Genomic DNA, 21,843 nt, shown 5'->3' on the forward strand with positions numbered 1-21,843 from the left:
TTTATAAGCTACCCAAATGTTATAGCAGCTGAACAGACTAAGACACTGTTGGGGTAGTTAAATTCTTGGTGATTTTACTTTATTTATTTTTTAAATTTCCAAGTTATCTACAAGTATATATATAATATATATATAATATAATATATAAATTACAAAGTATAATAGACTCATTTGAGATTTTCATCTTTGCCACAATGAAAAAGATTTAACATGAGTAAAATTACAAAGTATAATAGACTCATTTGAGATTTTCATCTTTGCCACAATGAAAAAGATTTAACATGAGTAAAATTCTTATTCTTTCTTAGGCAGATTATATATTCATTATATTCCAATTTCATCAAAATTTCCAAGTCTTGTTAGTAATTTGTATGTTTTAATCAATTTCCCAGGTGACTATGTGAAGGAAGACTTAATTAGATATTATACAAATTACCCTATAACTTGTAAAACAGGCTCAATGCTTTCTTATCTTCATTTTCTCTGTAGTGCCATGATTTTAAAAAATCAAGACATTTATATTTACTACATCAGTCACTTCTTAAGAAGTCTGTTTCTTTTGAATTGTATATTTCAAAGGGAATTTAGAAAGCACCTAATAAATGGATCCTGATAGGTCTGACTTTCATGCACTATTTTTGTAACTTTTAACAATTTAATACATTTTAAAAGGATAAAAACTTATTAAAGGAGATTTAAATTTTTTTCATATGTGTTGGAGTGAAGCATATTATTTACAAAGGGTTCCATTAGTCTGGAAAACTAATCAGATTGCAAATACTGGAATTCATGTAATAATAGTTAATTCAATCAAAAATATACTAAATCAGTGTTTGAAAGCAGCAGAAGAAACAACCCCTGATTATTTTTATTATACCTTTCTCTCTCTCTGGTCCCCTCATCTGGGGTGAGGAATGGAGAAGTCATTGAGAAGGAACCGATTAGCTGTGACTATAAAGTGAGACGGCCATCCAAGCAACACCTGGACTCAGAGGTGCGCCAGAGCATTTCCCTGAGACGGCCACAAGACCTCCCCAGAACTTTAGCATCTCTCAAAACTCCCTTGAAAGACCACTGGCAACACCTTTTACATAAGTTTACTGGCCATAAGAGATCATCAGTCTTATCTCCTAATAGTTACAAAAAATATTTGGTCAAAAAGTATAAAGTCCTATAATCCCAGCTCTTTGGGAGGCCAAGGTGGGTGGATCACAAGAGGCTAGGAGTTCAAGACCAGCCTGGCCAACATGGCGAAACCCCATCGCTACTAAAAATACAAACAAACAAGCAAAATTAGCCAGGTATGGTGGCAGGTGTCTGTAATCCCAGCTACTGGAGAGGCTGAGGCAGGAGAACTGCTTGAACCTGGGAGGCAGAGGTTGCAGTGAATGAAATGTTTTCTGCAACTGGAATAAATATGTAGCTTCCCAAGGAGATTTATTTAGAAGAAAATCTATAGTTGGATGTCTTAGGGTTTGTTTGTTAAAAATAGCAGTTGTCTTTCTTCTTCTTCTTTTTTTTTTTTTTTTTTTTTTGAGACAGGATCTTATTCTTTCACCCAGGCTGGAGTGCAGCGGCAGGATCAGAGCTCACTGCGCCAACTCTTGGGCTCAAGCCATTCTCCCACCTCCGCCTCCCAAGTAGCTGGGACTACAGGCCTGCACCACCACCTCTGGCTAATTTTTCAATTTTTTGTAGACAGAGTCTCACTATGTTGCCTAGGCTGGTCTCCAACTCCTGGCCTCAAGCAATCCTCCCACCTTTGCCTCCCAAAGTGCTGGGAGCCACCACATCAGGCCTAAAAAACAAACAAACAACAAAAAAAACACTTTTCTTACTTTATGTCACACTCTTAAAAGCAGTTTCCCAACTTTTTTTATTCCTTCTCTGGTCCCCTCCATCCTCCTCAATCATACCATGTTACACTTCCCAGCACTCCATACTCCAGTACTCCCAGCTCCCTGTTTAGACTCAACCATGCCATCTTCTCTGGACCTTGGTCCTCAAAATAGTTGATTCCTATCCAGTATCACATCCTATGAAATGGATAAGATGTTAAAATTTTATAGTGGCTGCATCATATTTATGATTGCTAAAAAGAGAGGTCAACGTATTAAAGCACAGAGCTCCATCATGCATGGTCATCATCATTATTGTTCTTTTTCTAGTCAAATGTCCATCTGAATTCAGAGGAGAGCACTTTTCCCTCCAGTCTGTGAGGTTCTTATTACAATAGACAGACTTGAGCCCCTAAGACTGACATGACCCCAGCCTCTTCACTAGCATGGGGAAAACAGCCTCAGCCCCCAGGGAGAGGGGGAGAAGGCCACGTGTGGCCCCCACCCCAGCCCCACACCCACCTTCACACTCGTGGCTCTGCTCCCACGCGGCGGGCCGCCAGCGCCTCTGATTGTACCCTGTGCAGCAGCGATCACACGTCTCCCCACAGGTGTGGTGCTGGCATTCACACCGAAACCTGGGCATGTGGGCGAAGTGCATCTCAGTTATTGAAAAGTTTTGATGAGGATCAGTTGATCCTATATGTGCGAACCTGACACATGAGTCATCACGGTCATCCAGGGCACCATTCATTGAGGAATTAGGAGAATACAACACTTCGCAAGTATTATTTAAGCCTCCCATATCCTGCTTATTATCTCCATTTTACAGATGGTGAGACTGAGATTCAGAGGTATTAAGATACCTGCCAAAGGTCAGGCAGTGATAAATGGAGAGCCAGACTTCCATCCTCACTTGGCTCTGAGGCCCCAGCTCTGTCTTCTCTACCCCATTGTTACAATAAATGAACACAGGAGCACTCAAGTGCTGAGTTTACTGAGATGTGTTAAGTATCACACCTGCATAAACACCTGGAGTCCTACGACGAAGATCTGCTCAAGTTTCTTACTCTCAACCTGTAGTCATGCCCAGAGATTTACCCAATTCAAGAGCCAGCTGCTAATAAGATCCCAGAGAGCTCTGCTTCCAGAGGCTGCGCCAGCTCCATCATGGGGCCAAAAGCTGAGACCACTCAGAAAGGCAAAGCGTTAAAAGTCTCAGTTCAAAAGGGTGTACATCTGCCTTAACATTCCAAGTTAAAATGAAATTGTTTCCGCCTTGGCTTTGGATTGGAACTCCAAGTTTTGAGCTCCCTCCTTCCGTGCTTGAAAGAGGATTCAAAACCATTGTCCAGCCCTGGTGTGATTCCGTCTTGCGCAGCTGTCTGTGGAGCAAGAGTCGTTCCTCTTTGTCGGCCTTCTCTCTCTCACCTAAGAGCGCGCCACCACCCCCACAGAAGATTCGATGGATGAGCCCTCTGAGGCCTCAGAACTATCTTCTTGGCAACTGCTAGGGGGAGCTGGAGCGAGGCCAAGCAGGGTCTAGTGGCAGTGAGGGTGGGGGCTGGGGAGGGGACTGGGGAGGAGGAGGGGCTGGAGAGGAGGACTAGGGGAGGGGAAGGGTTGGAGATGGGAATCCGGCTGCAGCCCGGGCTGCTGCAGAGCGCCAAGCAGGCTGGAGGCCTGAGGAAGTGGGAAGAGCTGCTGGATCTGGAAGGATGGGAGCCACGAGGGAGCCGGGAGCATGAAGGGGTGGGAAGACGGCCTGAAGCCCCAGGAGCTTGAGCCAGGCGAGGCCCAGGGCCTGAGGTAAGGTGGAACCAGCCTGCCGAAAGTTCAGGTTGCCTGGAGCTGGGTAGTGGTTGTTTTCCTAGGGTCGTGCGTCGGGCAGGCGTCGTAGGCTTCTAATTCCGGGCTGGGTTGGTCCAGGAGGCTGGGTTTGCGGGGAAGCACGCGCCTCCCTGTTGGAGGAGGGCACAGACGCGCAGCCTGGCGTTGTTCTGGAGTCCCCAGGCCTCAGAATTCACCCGGGTGCTTCAGCCAGTTACTGGGGCGGGGCGGGGCGGGGCGGGGCGGGGCGGGGCGGGGCGGGGGAAGGGAGTGGGGGGCGGGGGCAGGGAGTGGGGGGCGGGGGCAGGGAGTGGGGGCGGGGGCAGGGAATGGGGAGCGGGGAGGCTTGGAGGGGACTGAGGAGGCAACCACCACTGGGAGCACATGGTTGCCACGTGGCTGGGGAAGGGTGCAGGCGTCGCATCCAGGGCTCCCTGAGTCTTGGCACTCCCGAGCCTGGGATGCCGTGGCTCAGGTGAAGTGGGCTGGTAGCACCAGGATTCTGGAGTTCTTTGTCCAGCCCTTACAACATCTACTGTGATGGCAGCTCTCAGTTTTGGAGCCCCTTTCCGGTCTCACTGTGGTAGATGGAACTTGCCCCACTTTGCAGATGACAATACTGGTGCTCAGAGATAAACTCACTTGACAAAGGCCGTGATTGTAGGCAAAGAGACTAAATCTAAACCAAGATGCTTGACTCTGTAGCTGGTGCTTCCTGAATATCGTGAATATGAAAGAGGCTTTGGGTTTGGGTTGTGGTTTTTTTTTTTGTTTGTTTGTTTTTTTGGCTGGGGGTGTCCCCGCATGCCGCCGTTTGTGCGGCATTGAGCAAACAGCTTTTTTTTTTTTAATATGAGAAACATGCAGTGTTTGGTTTGAGTCAAATAAAGACCTGAGACTATTAAAACAACAGCAGCAAAACGCCTTGTCTAAGAAGGCTCTTTGCTGTGCCTGTAGGGATTCCATCAACTCTTCTCTAAGGGAAGGTGGTGTGGCATATATTCAGTTTTATTCCCAAGAGAGGGTGTCATCCCTTTCCACACTCAACTGCCTGTTAAAGCACATGGACATAGATCTACCTGGCAGCACAGAACAGCTGGCATCCAAATGGGCTCTTGTTGGAGAGGCAATTTCAGCTCATTGCCAATTAAACATTTGGCATTAGCTAGACTACAAGATTATTTAGGGAAGACTGCTTCAAGAATACGTAGTCCAACTCCACACATAGGGGGATTAAAATTGAGCATAGCAAAAAAAGGAGCTGGGTACCCATCTGAGTCCCACTGGCACTGCCAAATCACTGCTTTTCCTCTGTTGCAGCCCAGACTGATGGTTAATAATACATCTGCTGTAAATATGTTATTTAAAGATGTCGTTGATTAGAGAATTCCCTTCATGATGACCACTCCACCCCACCCCTAGGGAAAATTGTTATTTGGCACTAGTGTCAACAATCATGTTTTTTCTAAGTAACTTATTACTTTTTAGCTTATGATCATAGTGAAATATGAAACCAAGCAGATTTCCCTTTTTGAGTTGGCTGCTAGGAAGCTCAGAATTAAATCTGAGGTCCTTCTGCTTATCCAGGCAGCAAGGTCAACATGGTACACATGCTTGGTTAAACCCCTCTTCTTGGGTTCTGCCTCATTAGCAAGTAATTTTTCTGATTGTCCAGGCTTGGCTCTACCCATTAAGTTTCTGAATCCCTTTAAATTGTTATAAGATTTCTACCTCATCATGGATGTGGATTTCATCAGCATTTGTTCAAGGTCAGCCTGTTGGCCAGAAGCAAACCAGCAGACAAGGAAAGGCAGGCAGTCATGCTGAAGTGGATTGCTGCCAAACTGAGCCTTTCACCAAGGCTTGGGGAGACCTCCACACATGTGTATTGGGAGAATTAACCACCCAGTGTAGAACTCCTCCAGTTCTGCCAGGGTCTCCAGGGTTCAGTAGCCTTTCTAAGCAGCAAGCTCATGCTCTCTGTGATGATGTGTACTCCTTTCCCACATGGCAGTATTTTGTTCCAGGCTCAGGGACATTAGCTGGACCTCTTTTCTCCTCTCTCTAACTCAGAACTTATTTGACCTGATTTCTAGTGTCTAAGGGAGATAGGAGATTACAGGGTGGAAATAGATTAACCATTAATAAACAAGTCATTTTCCACTAAAGTTTAATCATTTCGTGTGTAAGCTCTCTCAACAGCACTGCCGGATCCTTGAAGGGGGAACAACAACATTAAGGGTTATGGCTGGTCAAGGAGAAGGGCCCCACAAAGCACATCACAGACCTTGAGAACTAGCAATTCTGCCTGAACACAAAGCTAGACCTAAAGAAGCACAAGCCTGAATCTGACTAAAAGTGCAATACATCTCTGGTAAATGCTGCTCATGAAATATTGTAGACTTTAAGTTAAACATTGAGATAAAATGATTACTATATCTGGCATCTGGTAATTTCCAGCCCTTTAAAGTATCCCTCTTGCAGTGGTAACACAAATGTATTGCTGAACCTCAACATTTAAGACTCGTGCATCTTACTGTATGCAAAATATACTCAAATTAAAAACAAAAAGGGTACATTCATGTTCACAGCAGCATTATTCACAATAGCCAAAATATGGAAGCACCCCAAGTGTGTATCCACGAATGAATGGATAAACAGAATGTAGTATATACATATATACAAGGAAATACTGTTCAGCTTTGAACAAAAAGAAAATTCTGACACATGCTCAATATGGATGAACCTTGAGGACATTATGCTAAGTGAAATAAGTGATGACAAATTTAATAACCCAGTATTTGTTGCAAAAGGACAAATACTGTATGATTCCACTTATATGAGGTACCTAGGATAGTCATGATGGTTGCCAGGGGCCAGTGGTAGGAGGAAACAAGGAGTTGTTTAATGGGTATAGAATTTCAATTTTGCAAAATGGAGAGTTCTGGAGATTGGTTGCGCAACAATGTGAACATAGTTACCACTACTGAACTGTCACTTTAAAATGGTTAAAATAGTAAATTTGATGTGTATTTCACCGCAATTTAAAAAACGAGGATTTGAAATGTATACCCTGATCCCATTAAACCAGGAATGACAAGTTTTATTTCTCTTGCCAGCTCTAATCAATTGGCTGCCTGAGGTATGTCTTGGGGGTGATCTGGTGGCTGGGACACAGATTTTCCAGAGTGCTGTGATTGATTAGCCATGTCTGCAAGGGCCCATAGGAGTTATGTGAAAGAAAATGGAGAGTTGGTGGAGAGGAGGCACACATCCCCCACCTCTTCATTTATCCTGAATCATTCCTATTGAGGACAGGAACCTAGAAACATTTAATGGGATGCAAACACCCACTGAAATAGTTAGACTTAATCATAGTAAGGCTGAAAAAAATCTGCACAGTGTACTTACAGTTTTTCAGGATTGTTTACATTGCACACTTCAGCATGGCCATTGCAAACACACTGCCCACCAATGCTGATGTCCTTTATGCTGTAATAATACTGCACAACAGAACACAGAACATGCAAGTTTCACTGAATAGTGACAAAAACTTTCTCTTACTAGTCTTTAACCCACATTTGCTGCCTCTGCTTCCTTTTTAAAATTCCGTATTCTTGAGCCCTACGTTGGGATGTAACATGTCTTATAAAATAAACACATTCCTCAATAAAATGTAATAACATACTGCTGAATTTGTGCATTTAAAAAAATCAAATGCTTGAAGTTCATGAAGGGAAATTGCCTTAGAAAAGAATCATACTTTATAGCCTATAAGAAAGGGATCAATTACTTCCAAGTTTATTTTTTATATAAATTAAAATAATTTTTACATTATGTTCTTTACAAATGAATTTTATACATTGAAAATATTTATTTAACAAAACTAAATTTTTATACGAAAAAATGTTGCACTTGCTTGTGCAAAATACTATCCCAGGTTCCGGGAAGGCAGATAATATTTACAGAGATGGATCCAATACATCCCTGAGACTGGAGGGGCCACCAGTATTTGCTGAAGCCTTCCTAGCACAGGGTCAAAAAGGCTAGAGTCAAAGTTTCAAGCTCCGGAAAGGCCAGACAGAGCCAGCTCAGATCCAGCTGAGGATTGGCCCCTAAACCAGGCCACAAATATGTGTATACCCTCTTATTGACAAGGCCCCTCTCCAATATGTTGGAGGCCTCTGCAGTGCTGACAATAGGCAGCTCCTCCTGCCAGCTCCCTCTGCCAGCAACCTTCCTTCTCAGACTTGGCAGGAGACTGCCCAGGATTTGGGAGGAATGTGAGGACTGTAGAACAATCTTTCTCATTGAGGCCATGCTGCCAGTGAGAAGAATATCTGTCAGCGAGAAGTCTTTGAATTCACAAGGACAAGAGGGTTTTTGTCCCTTTATTGTTGTTGTTGTTGTTGAGTGTGGTTGCCTTAAAGAGCCCTATTGATTTAATGTTGGTGTTCTGTCTGGTTCCCTAATTAAAACCTGTTAAAGTGTCAATGCTTCCTGGAAACATCTTAGTCTGAAGGCACTAACAGCCCCCCTTGTTAATACAGATAAAGTCAGTATTACCAGGGCTTTCTGTGACAAATTAACACTCAGGGGCTTTCCTGCTGGCCACTGTAAAAGTTCCCCTCCACACATATTAAGGGCAGCAGCAGCAAGAGAAGCCCCCAGTCAGCCTTCACCCAGCAGCACAGGTGATCTGTGTCATAAGGTAGCTGGTATCATATTCCTCCATGAAAGAAGCAACCTAAACTTGGGGGGTTAAGATTATGTATTATTAAGATTATGTATGGTACACTCCATAAAACAATTATTTAATGGAGAGGCCTGTATTCATCTAAGTGAAAAGTAATATACATAGATACATATGACTACAAATCTTACAACCCCCAAAAAGACAATTTAAGGAAAAAAAATGGTAGGGTACATTTGTGGCAGTGCTCCAGGGCACATGGAGGAACAGAAACACAGCCCAGCTATAGTTTATGAGAAAATCCAGCCCTCCCCCTCCCTTGTAAATATCCATCCTCAGATTCAACACAGTCCCCAACTACACAGAAGCTCAGAGGGAGCTGAGGAGAGCAAAAAATACAAAAGATAAGCCACCTACACCCAAGATGCCTGCCTTTCTGGAAAATGCTCAAAACTGTGGCAATACTTACACTTTTCCCTCCCTTCCTTTCCCAGCTCTCTGATGTTACCTATATAAAAAGCCAACCTCTATAAGGTGCACTGGGCATCTTCCATTCACCTTCCAGATCTGCTCTCCAACTTCTCCACCCTGTCCTGTGCCCAGGAGCTGAACTTTATGGTTGCAACCAATGGACTGTCTTTCTCTCTGGCTTCTTGTTTGGTTTGGCCAGTGGAAGACACCAGCAGATCAGAGAGTGGAAGAAGAGTGAGCTCAATGTATTTATTCTGTGGGCTCCCTCTGTGCCCAGGAGACAAGTGTACTGCCCTGACACCTGAGAGTGAGAGATGTTCATGATGTACCTCCAACACAGGAGAGGGTACTAGTGCTCACCAATACCTATGTGCCTCCATTTCAGCTAGATGACATCACCCAGCCTCCTTGCATCTAAGTGAGATTATAATATGACCAGTTCTTGCCCATAGAAGTAACCTCTGATGAGAAGCAGGTAGATTTTTCTCTATACTCTCTCTTCCCTCATCTGATGACCAAGATGTAGGGGATCCAGAGGAGGACTCTGAGGTCCTACAAAATGGCTGCACCTCTGGATAGAAAGAACCTGCTTACCTGAATTACTGTGTGGAGCCGATCCTACCTGCTGACCCATGTTAAACTGTAATAGGAGCAAGAAACAAAGCTTTATTTTGTTAAGCCACTGAGATTTGGGGATTGTTGGCTGTAGTATTAATTATCCCATCCAGACTAGTACCAGGCTGACTATAATCGTTTGCCTTTCATCTTCTTTGAATATAATGATTTTTCTTCAAACAGTCATTTTTATAAGTCATTAGATATAAGCTCCTAATTATATCTAGTATTTCAGAAAAGAACAACTCCCACACCTACATCATTACAGGCTATAAAGGTTACTTAAAAGAGTTCAAGGCAATTAATTTGGTAAGCCAAAAAAATGAATAAATAAAGTAACAAAACAAATGCTGTGACTACTCACCCGCCGAGTGACAGTTGGATCTCGCTGGGCTTTGGAGATGAGGTGTCCAAGAAGCGTATTGGTTCGAAGAAAACGCAAGCGGATGTTTGTTGCCTTGGTAAACTCCCTCAGGGTGTGAGAGAAAGTAAAATTTTTTGCGCCTGGACGACCGTTTATCAAGGACACCACAACCTAAAATGACCACACACACATAAAGGCGGAAAAAGTTCCTTTTATCAAAATTTAGCAGCAAGTAAGTAAAAATAACTCACATGCCCCAAGGCACTTGGTTTCTTTGAGCCATTTGATATTCATAGGGGGTCTTGGGTCTTGTTTATGTCTAAAAACATCATTGCTAGTCCCATCTTCCCTCACACTTCCTGGTTCCAAGGTCTGGCAATACGTCTTTGAAATCTGGGCTCTCGGGAGATGTTATCATTACGTTTTCAAAGCCTTTGTTCTATCAGTGTAGTTGTGGGACTGTAACACTATGAAATGTTGAAAACATAATGTTAAAATCTGTAAATATAAGGACACAACTTTGTTAAGCTGTATCAAAGAAACAAAGCTAAAGTAACCCAAAAATCTACATGAGGTTGAAAAAAGGAAATCTCTAGATATAAAGTTTGACAGTAATGGGGCTAAAAACAAAACAAAACAAAACAAAACAAACTGTGTAAACCCTCCATTTTGTTTTAAAGCCCAAAGTGATGAAGCCCAAGTGTCAACCATTGGAAATATGAACCACTCATGAGCTGTCAGAAGATACCGCATACACATGCTCAAGTAAGATCTCTCTACTTAAAGAGAGGGAGGCTGACACCTTTGATGGAAGTTTATTTGAAACTCAGTTCATATTCATTATGGCCTCACAATTTCCATGGAAATCTTCTCTGATTGTTTCACCTTTGTTTGCCCATCTCCCTTAACAATAGCCAACCTGACTTTACAAGGGCCAAATGCAACCCCAGAGGGATAGCAATTTTTTCTCTCCAACAGATTATACCCATTCTACCAAAAGGGATCAGGGATCAGGTAGGATCGGCTCCATGCAGTCATTCAGGGAAGCAGGCTCTTTCTATCTAGAGGTGCAGCCATTCTGTAGGACCTCAGAGTCCTCCTCTGGATCCCCTACATCTGGTCATCAGATGAGGGAAGAGAAAGTATAGAGAAAATCTACCTGCTGCCACCTGTCCCTCCTCTCCTCACTCTTACGGGGGATCATGGGATCATGGGTGAAGAGGTAAGGGGTCATCATTTCAGTTAACAGCAACCCACTCTCTAAATACATCACCAGAAAGGACAGTTCCAAGACTTGTGGGCCTTGAATCAAGAATCCTGACTTTCTGGGGACAACTGAAATCCCCCAACAGAATTTCCAACACAATTCATTCTGGGAGCCCTCAATGTGATTCCTTTACTGTTCAGTCCCAAGCCCTGTTTCCATCTTGATCTATGTTAGATGTCCTTGAAAGTGCACGTTTTGCAATTATGAAAAATTGGATATCCTCAAGGTCATTTCTGAGTCTTATCTCTCCCAGTCTTCCAAATCTACTTACCTCACCATTTTCCAAAGGTACAATACGGGAATATTCAGTAACACAAAGTACATCATCGTCCCGGGTGACAGCCATATTTGCCTCCCGCCCAAATTCTTTTAAACAGTCTACTTTAGAATCTAGAAGGAAAATATTTTAATATTATAAAACAAAATATTATCATTGTTGCAAATCTCTCAAGAAGCCTTATGTTTCCTTAAGAAAATACACAAAGAAAGAAAGAATAGAAAGGCATTTAAAACTTTTAGAGAAAAGCTGATAATAGAGTTTTTAATTCATGAAAGAAAATACCAAGCCATTTCAGGCCAGTTGACTTTCAGTGGCAATGCTTGGAGTGCAGTGCTAACTCCACACTCCTACTTAGGCAAGTTTATCTTCTAAGGAAACCTAGTGGAAAACCCAATGCCTTTATAAACAAAATTCTTGTCCACCTCTGTTCATCATAGGGTTCAGAAAACCTGACATTCTTCATTAGTAAAGATAACAGAGTCGAGGTAAGTAAAGCACAGCACAGGATCTATAAAGATGGAACTTAGTTTCTAATTCTGCATAAAGGGAAAAAGATTGGAGATGACAGTTACTAGAGTCATCTCATCGATTTACAGCTTCTACCATCTTACAGGTACTCCCAAATAGTGCCAAGAACTGTTATCATAAAAGGAGTTTCTACTTCATTTCTGCATGTGGCATCCTTGGAATTATTGAACACATGCTTGAGAAATGGGGATATTCTTTTTTTTTTTTTTTTTGAGATGGAGTCTCACTCTGTCACCCAGGCTGGAGTGCAGTGGCACAATCTTGGCTCACTGCAACCTCCGCTTCCTGGATTAAAGCGATTCTCTCACCTCATCCTCCTAAGTAGCTGGGAGGTGCATACCACCACACCTTGCTTATTTTTGTATTTTTAGTAGAGACAGGGTTTCACCATGTTGGCCAGGCTGGTCTCGAACTCCTGACCTCAAGTGATCCGCCTGCCTTGGCTTCCCAAAGTTCTGGGATTACAAGCATGAGCCACTGCACCCAGCCAATGTTCTGAGAGTAATTTAGAGGTTAAAAGTGACCAGTCCCTAACTAGTCATACTGAGAGATTAATTTTCTTTTCTTTTTTCTTTTTTTGAGATGGAGTCTCATTCTGTTGTCCAGGCTAGAGTGCAGTGGTATAATCTTGGCTCACTGCAACCTCTGCTTCCTGGGTTCAAGTGATACTCTGACCTCAGCCGCCCAAGTAGCTGGGATAACAGGCATGTGCCACCATGCCTGGCTAATTTTTGTATTTTTTGTAGAGACATGGTTTCGCCATGTTGGCCAGGCTGGTCTCAAACTCCTGATCTCAGGTAATCCACCCACCTTAGCCTCCCAAAATGCTGGGATTATGGGGGGGGGGGGGTGGGCGAGCCACCGCACCCAGCTGAGATTAATTTTCTAATTAAATCCATAGTCTTGATCTGTTCCAAGTAATTAAAGCCACGCATAACATGGTAGGCAATATAACTTACGAGCAAAATATTGCCATGGTGAGTAGGTGCTTCCAAAGTCTACAGATCTTTCCAAGACCCAAAGATCAGGGCGAGGAGAATTTGCAAATTTGATTAAAATATAGGCCACATGGAAGAGCTGATAAAACAAAAGAGATACAGTTATTAAAGTCATCTCATCGATTCACATCTTCTACCATCTCTATATGATGCTGATTCCCAAGGCAACACATCCCACCACAATCCCTTGCCCAAGATCCTGATCCTGATTCCTGTCTATTGGACATCTCTACCCAGCTGCAGCCTCTCAAGCTGATCAAATTCAAAACGAAAATCATTATCTTTCTTTCTCCACCAAATATACACATTGATCATCATCTTTGTCACACCTTAACCAATATGCCATTCCATTTCAATCAGTCTACAGTGCATCTTAAAGTCTATGCATTCAGAAAAGTCTGATGGCAAGCAATAGTCATCAGGTGCTAAGCCCTCCTAGGGCCAAGAACCAAGAGAACAGCCCAGACAGTGTTTCCCAGCAGTGTCCTAACTCTGGTTCCAGGTTTTGGAGAGATCACAGCTGCCAGAGCTGAAACCCAAGCAGTTGTCTGATGGAGTGGTAGCACTCCTTCCCTGTGGATCTCCTCTGGTCTCATCTCTTCCTGATTGTTCTCCCTCTTATCGGCTTTCTCGTTCACCCTCATCACTCTTTTGCCCATGGCCAGGATGATGCAAAAGTATGGAAGAGATGAAGTGGGGCTTTGGTCCTGCTTTCTTCACCTCCCACTCTTCAACTCCATGGTGTCTCCTGTGTGGACCCCAGGAGCCTTTGCAGTTTATTCCCATTCCTTCCCCCAAAACTTTTCTGGCTTGAATTTTGAACCCTGAGGTCCTATTTCCCAAAGAGCCTGGTATGACATTGAACACGGTGTTAAGCAAATCTGTGTTAATGTGTTAATGAGTGAGGATTATCCCCACCCCCCACCAGGCTCCCTGACCTCCAGGCAACAGATTTCACGGTGACTCTGAGGAGCACTGCCCTCCAGCCCAAGAACGCCCTTTGAATCACAGGCTCCTCTAGTTGGGGAGGAGGAAGTGCTCAGACCCTGTGGGTTACTTTTCTTTCCCAGGAAAAAAAAAAAAAAAAAAGGAGTTTCATCTTAATACTTTTCACAAACAGTAGTATGGTAAGAGTTTTTTGTTTTTTTTTTAAGTCTGAGAACTGCCAGCTAATGTAAACATTCCAAACCCCAAAACAGAAGCCAAAATATCTAGGGCAATAAGACTCAAATTTTTTGGTCTCAGGACCCCCTTTATATTTTTTAAAATTATTGAAGACCTAAAAAAGCTTTTGTTTGTGTGAGTTCTATCTATTGATGTGCACCATATTAAAAATTAAAGTTAAAAAACTTTAAGATATATATACTATTAATTCATTTAATATAAATATTTTACATGTTAGCATAAATATATTTTTATTAAAAATTACTATATTTTCTAAAACATGAAATTTTTGGTGAGAGCAGTGGCATTGCTTTACATTTTTGTGAAGCTCGCTAAGTGTTGGGCTTAATAGGAGAAAGCTGGATTCCCACACCTGCTTCTTCATTCACTCTGATGTGATATGTTCTTTGGCTGAAGTATTTGAAGATCTGGCCTCACATAGATCTGTAATGGAGGAAGGAGGACCCCGGCCTTGTAGAACTCTCAAAAGGTCTTGGGGACCCTCACAGGCTCTCATCCATACTTTGAGAACCACTCCTCTCAGGCACAGAGATTTATCCTTTGCTCAAAGAAGCCCCTTTGCTTATCTCTGAGGAAGGAAGAATTGTCACACTGATTACCTAAGCTCAGCCAGTTCTGTCCCTATCAAACACTTGCTCTTTGATCTTGAAAAAAGTGCTTATTTGGGCTCAGATTAACACTCCCAAGTTGTCCACCAACACATGGAAAAAGTGATCCAACCTCATAAAAACTAATTAAGCATTATAAGCTACTCTGAAAATCATAAAGCAATACTGTAAAGGTAGGTGTAACAATTTCCAAAGACACATCCCATTATTACGTAGTGAAGGAATTCATAGGAAATCCAAGAATTCGTGTTTGGAAAATCAGAGCAAATATATTTCGCTAAAAACTCTTTGCACATCTCTCTCAGACCACATGAAAATAAGGCCACTGTTAATTATGTGAGTTCGATAGACTACAAATGAAACTTTTTTGAATATAGTAGTCATTCAAAGCGTTCTTAATCCCTTCCACCAAACTCCTACAATCATAGCACACATAGCCCTCTAAAAAACTATTTATCTAATAGGTCATGATTTAATGAATACTGTCTTTCCACATACCATGTTAAGCACTTCACAAACATTCTCTCATTTAGACCTCATAATAAGAAGCGGAGTTTTATTAACCCCACTTTAAAGATGAGGAAAGTTTGGCCTAGAGAGGTTAAGTAACAAGCCCACACCTTGCAGGTATAAAAACACTCAGTCTAAGTGTATTCCACCCACTGAGCGTTTGCTATGTCATGGGACCTAATAGGTACTGAATATTTGACCTGTTTCATTTTGGGGGGAAGAAGTTGTCAGAGAAATGCCAAACATCATTATTTCCCAATATGCTAAAATTCTATTCTAGAGAGCCCTGGGGTGGGGAGCTATGTTATGATATATCTCAAGTGTTAATTGAGGGCATTGGTTTTCTTAAGTTGTACTTTCTGCTACTACAAAGCTATATGAACGAAGTAGCTTCAGTGGCTCAGAAGGGAGCCTCTCTGTTTAGTTGCATCTTGTTTCTAGATAACGTTTGATTTTTTTTTTTTTTTTTTTTTTTTTTGAGACAGAGTCTTGCTCTGTCGCCCAGGCTGGAGTGCAGTGGCGCAATCTTGGCTCACTGCAAGCTCCGCCTCCCAGGTTCATGCCATTCTCCTGCCTCAGCCTCCTGAATAGCTGGGACCAAAGGCGCCCGCCACCACGCCCAGCTAATTTTTTTGTATTTTTAGTAGAGACAGCGTTTCACTGTGTTAGCCAGGATAGTCTCGATCTCCTGACCTAGTGATCTGCTTGCCTCAGCCTCCCAAAGTGCTGGGATTACAGGAATGAGCCACCACGCCTGGCCTGATTCTTTTGAAGCATTGTGACACTTAAAAATCCCAACTCTAGCAGCAACTGATGTGCCCCTCTGCCTGTTACAGTATCCTGCCACCCAAGCCTAACTTAATAAGTCCACTGATGGCACCAACTCATCTTCCAGCACTAATTAGCTAAAACCTGCCACTTTTCAATATTTCCCTCCCGTTTTTGTCTTACGAATTATTTCTGAGGTTCCCCAATGTATGTTTATGTGCTCTGAATATTGGTAGAGTGCATCTCTTTGGTTCGGATCCCATTTGCACCAAGCGACTATATGTGTTATTTATCACCACCCCTGCTGTGTAACGTGCCCTGGAATCTTGCCAAGGTCTCCAGCTCTGCAGCAAATCTCCTCTGACACTTGCAGATTCAAAATGTCATAGTGAGGCAGAGTGAGTGGTCTCCTAAGTATGTTCACAGCCCGGTTCAGGCACGTTAAGCCAACAGGTAGGGATTTATTCTGTTTTGCTTGGTAATTTTAAATTATATGCTTGTTGAATCACTCCTTCTGCTACATTCCTTTTTTACTCTCAGTACTTAGGTTTACTCTTTGGCCACTGAAAATACTTCAAAGCACACATGAGTGATGCTAGAGATTTGCTGATATAAACAAGGACCCTCTGTGAGACTAGAAAGCACCAAGCTATGGAGCCACTGTAGGTAGAAAGGCAAAGTTGTGCATTTTCAAAGAGATCATATTTGGGGGTCAGAGATAAGGGGAGAAATGATGGAGGGGGACTGAGTTGTAATCTCTCCACGTGCTTTTGTAATAAGCTAAAGATAGCTTGAAGTGTGTTGGTGATTGTTTAGGTAGAGAAACAAAGTAGTCTTTTAAATACTGTTTTAATAAAGCAGATAATGATCATAAAAGGGGGAGTGTGAGGCACTTCAACTTCAAAAGACTTCAAGGTGAGTAGGGAAGACAAGAGGGTGTCCTCTGATCCTTGTTTCTCGCCCCAGTGCTGCATGCTCTGAAGCCTCTGAAATTACAGCTTGGTACAGCCTGTCCTCTATTCATTTCAGGGCCTTCCTGGACTGACTGCATGTAATAGGTGTTCAATACATGCTATGAATGAATAAATGAGTGGATGGATGGATGGATGGATAGTAAAGCTGTGTAGCTACTACTGAGCTCAAGGGGCAGGTACCAGTTGGCAAACACAGAGACAGAGCTGAACCCTGAAGTGGTCCTACCCTGGTGTCTAAGCTAAGTTGTAGTAGAATCAACTCCCCTGGGGGGAAAATCTCTGCCCTGTCACCCACTGGCTATGTGACTCCAAGAACATCACTTACCTACTCTGAGATTTCATTTATTTGCTCATAAAATGATCAAAAAAGATATTTTTTAAGAAAATAAGGAAGAATAATATCTACTTCATACAAATTTGATATTCTCCTTCTAAAAGAGCACCTGTCATGCACTGCGGTACATGTTTTCATCTGTCATTCCCACTAGGCTGCGCCATCTTTGTGTCTTTATCACTCCTGTATCCTCAGAAAAGAGGCTTAATACATGTCGTTGAATTGAAATTAAACTAACAGATGGGATTGTGAAAGTGCAAAATACTGTGCAAGTACACTTAAAGTCACATCCAAAATAAGCTTCCTACTCAACTAAATAGTACTCCCTGTGCCAGAAAACTCTTAAGTTTATAATAAAAGTGAGATCAGTCTGTCAATAGCTTTATAATTTAATAAACATACTATTCCACAAGGTAGCATTTCATAATTTACTTCTCCCAACTTTTTATTTTGCATAATTTGTAAACCTACAGGACAGCTCAAAGAACAATACAATGAATACTCCTATGCTTTTCACCTAGATTCACCAACTGTTAACAATGTACCATATTTTTTTGTTCTCTACACACACACACACACAGATTTTTGATTCTTTGAAAGGAAGTTACAGACATCATAATACTTTCCTCCTAAATACTTCAGCATGTTATCTTCCAAGAACAGGGATATTTCTTCTACATAAATTCAACACTTTCATCTGTAAGAAATTTTACCGTATATTCAAAATTGTATTTAATACATTGTCCATATTCAAATTTCCCTGATCCTCTCAGTAATCCCCATTGTATTATTTTCCCATTTCAGGATTTAATCAAGGACTACATATGGCAGTGAGTTGTCAGGTCTCTTTTGTCCCCTTTAATCCACAGCAGTCCCCCAACATGTTTTGTCCTTCCTGACACTGACATTTTGAACAGTCCAAAATGTCCCACAGTCTGTTCTAAGTCTTAACGTTCCATCATAGAATCGGTCACAGAATCACAGAACCTCCCATAGTCTGAATTTGTCTGCTTATTTTACCATAATTTGACTCAGATAGAGCATTCTTTTTTGTTTGTTTGTTTGTTTTGAGTCAGAGTTTCACTCTGTCGCCCAGGCTGGAGTGCAATGGCACGATCTCGGCTCACTGCAACTTCCCTCTCCTGGTTTCAAGTGATCCTTGTGCCTCAGCCTCCCTAGTAGCTGGGATTACAGGTGTGCACCATCATGCCCAGCTAATTTTTGTATTTTTAGTAGAGATGGGGTTTCTCCATGTTGGCCAGGCTGGTCTCGAACTCCTGACCTCAAGTGATCTGCCTGCCTCAGCCTCCCAAAGTGCTGTCAGGTGGGGCATTCTTGGCCAGATCACTGGCTGGGTGGCACTTCCTTCTCATGATGTCACCAAGAGGCATGTGAAGCCAAGCTGTCCTATTATTGATAATGCTAAGTTTCATCACTTGCTTAAAAAGATGTCCATCATATTTCCCCATCGTAAGTTACCTTTTTTACATTTGTAATTAATAAGTAACCTGGGGGAGACACTTTGAAACATTTATTTTTATTAACTAAATTATAAATGCCCCTACTACCCATGTACAAAATAGAAATACAAATTATGAAAAAAAAAGTCACTAAATATAGAACCAAGCAATTACATTTACTTTGTGGTTGGTGTCCATTTGAAAAAGTTATCAACTGAGCCAATTTTATAGAGTTTTTTTAATTGAGAAGAAACGATGGCGATTAAAATTCAACTGCAGTTTAGTAACCTGGTTTGACTTTTTTTTACAAAATGAAGTACAATCCTCACAAAACAACCAAGGCCAGGGATGAAAATACAACCCAGCCAGTCTGAAAAGGGATCCTTTTAATCCTGGCCCAAAGAATCCATCTGCCAATAGTTCAGCAAGAACACTTCTTTCTTTTGGGTTTATCATCACTGTGTGCTGAAAAACTCAGGCCCTGGCACTATCAGAAAGAGTATGCTTGGTTTTGGGAGGCCAAGGCAGGTGGATCACAAGGTCAGGAGATCGAGACCCTCCTGGCTAACAGAGTGAAACCCCATCTCTACTAAAACAATACAAAAAAATTAGCCAGGCATGGTGGCAGGCGCCTGTAGCCCCAGCTACTCGGGAGGCTGAGGCAGGAGAATGGCGTGAACCTGGGAGGTGGAGCTTGCAGTGAACCAAGATCGCGCCACTGCACTCCAGCCTGGGTGACAGAGTGAGACTCTGTCTCAAAAAAAAAAAAAAAAAAAGTGTGCTTGGTTTAGGTCTAAGGAGGACTCTCAGCTCCTCTTACTGGTTCCCAGAAGCACCTGCTCACCCAGAGGAGGGAAGATGGATCACTCCAGAAACTTAGAGGAAGGGGCTCAAGAGGTCCCTAAGTCCCCTCCCACACTAGCATCTCATTCTGAGGGGAATTCACTGCATTGCTGACAAGTTCTGGCCATTACAGGTTTCCTCCATGTTTGTCAAAAACTTTCTCTCATCAGCCCTCCTTCCCCTATGGAGTAGCACAGATGTCTACTCTCCATCCCACATGGCAGCCTGCCCAGAATTTAAATGCCCACGCCCTGTCTCCCTAGGTTCTTTTTAAAAAAATCGAGATTCAAGTCAGCAGGAGGCAAAGATGAGGGTGGAAACTGGAAAGGAGAAGAGAGAGTGTCTCACTTTCTAATATAAAAGAAGCACAGGAGCCTGAGAAATAAAATCCCTATACCAAAACTCAGTCTAAAGATTTGGGTCACCACAACAACTTGGAAAATACGATCTTAATGAAAGATTTCAGGAAAAAAAATGGTAAGACAAAGGGGAAGTTGTTAGGTATGACATGTAAATTTTATACTGATAAACTTTGAACTCTAGGGGAGGAAAGAGAAGGATTGATGACATATGGCATAATTTTCAGTCCTAGTGGTCTTTAATCATTACTCCCTAAATAGACTTAAAGTGCGGAACTCGAGACCAAACTGTTACTCAAGAGCATTTTATCCACCACAACTAACAATTTACAAATAGATTTGGTGGTGACTGTAAATAAACTGAGGTCCGCCGGAACCCAACAGCTCTGAGCTCAATTTCATAACTGAGTCTTGTTGTTTATCCTACTCTCTGTAATGACTTTCAACTGTCATGGATTTGTTTTGTCTGGGACCTGGTTCTCCTTGTAAAACTCACTTTTTCTCATTCACACTTTTTTGCTGAACTGATGAGTAGCCTAAGAATGTGTCTGACAAACTTTACAGAACAAAGAAACTTCTATAGTCACGTTCTTCCAAAACAAAGAGATTTAACTAACTCAACTTTAATAACCAGCAACCAAGTTACCTAAATCCTCCTTCAATCTATTTATATTTTTTTAGACCAAACAACTCCTAAAAATACATGGATTTTTATAAGTGGCTTACACCAGAATAGGCTTCAACAAAATATTTCTCAGTGATGATAATTTGTCCTAAATTAGATTCTAAATGATGTTATTGTTGTTTTTCATAAGTAAGTTCATACCCTCCATAACACTCCAGTTTCCTCCTCTTGGCCAATATGCTTCTATCTAAAGAGTGTTAAAATTTCTGGTCTGCACTCATAATGGTTCTTTCCAACTTTTAATTGTCATATCTATTCCCTTCTCCCTCTGTTACATCTTTCTTAAGATTCAGCATCCTTGGCTAACTCAGAGTTTTACTTAAGGCAGAAACTATCCTTTGCTGTTTTTCTAATGCCCTTACTCATGTCAGGACACTTCAGAAACCTTTTTGACTACTTATCTAAAGGGCATAACGAAGCTCACTTAAATTGGCTCAGTATGTTTAATTTTATTAGTCAGAATATTTATTTTGGGAGTGAGCTTTATATTGGAGTGTCATTTCAAATCAGCTGGGCTACGGATTAAATATTCTTCTTAAAACTTGCCCTTTGCCCAAAAGCTGCCTTTGCTTTCTGAACACTATATCCCTTAATTTGGTAGTTGTCGTACCGTGGTCTGGGGCATCTGGAAAATTGAAGGGGATATTTTGTTGGTTGTCACAATGACAAGCCCAAATAAGGTAAGAGGCTGTGCATCTGCAGAAGCACCAACCTGCACTCTAAGAAGGTCACAGTTCCAGGATTAGGAGGCCACTCTCTGGGTGCTTGGGTGTAGCACAAGGGACTCTGGGCAGCTGTCCAGAGTAAGGCCAGAGAGGAAGCCATGGTGCAGGTATCTGTCTTTTGTTTGCTTGACTTCCAAGGATCTGAGTCCCCTTTCCACCATATGAATCTTGCTGGGAACAGAATGCAACTCCAACTTTCGAAGCTGAAAATACCAGCTTTTTCAGCTCCCCTGGCAGCTAAGGCAGCAGGGATGTACCCCCTGGGCTCAGTGAATCGCATGATTCCTTCCAAGAGTCTGCATCTAGAGCAAGTGATGCAAAAAGGCAGAGACACTGAAGAATTCTTTCTGGAAGTGGCTTTGATGGCAGCACCATCTCACTTCCAGGGACAGTGGCTGATCCCAACAGGGGTGTGCTGAGTCCCCTGTCCAGGCTCAGGGCTGACGTGTGGTCAGGACTAGCCATGGCAGGTAGTGTTCGAACACAGCCGTGTCCTCACAGGTGGGCT

General features: G+C 42.3%; 1 protein-coding gene across 1 annotated transcript in view; it reads right to left on the bottom strand.

Moving 5' to 3' along the window:
* Positions 1–21,843, bottom strand: part of LAMA3 (laminin subunit alpha 3) — a 271,191-nt gene that overhangs the window by 199,152 nt on the left and 50,196 nt on the right. Inside the window, exons 3-7 of the mRNA XM_058438557.1 lie at positions 12,846–12,963; positions 11,350–11,468; positions 9,812–9,982; positions 7,080–7,171; positions 2,361–2,476 (exon numbers count right to left, since the gene is read on the bottom strand). Of these exons, the coding sequence (XP_058294540.1) occupies positions 2,361–2,476; positions 7,080–7,171; positions 9,812–9,982; positions 11,350–11,468; positions 12,846–12,963 (616 nt within the window). The remainder of the gene's footprint in view (positions 1–2,360; positions 2,477–7,079; positions 7,172–9,811; positions 9,983–11,349; positions 11,469–12,845; positions 12,964–21,843) is intronic.

This window comes from Hylobates moloch, unplaced genomic scaffold (genome assembly GCF_009828535.3).
Source record: "Hylobates moloch isolate HMO894 unplaced genomic scaffold, HMol_V3 SCAFFOLD_5, whole genome shotgun sequence".
In the NCBI taxonomy this organism is placed as follows: Eukaryota; Metazoa; Chordata; class Mammalia; order Primates; family Hylobatidae; genus Hylobates; species Hylobates moloch.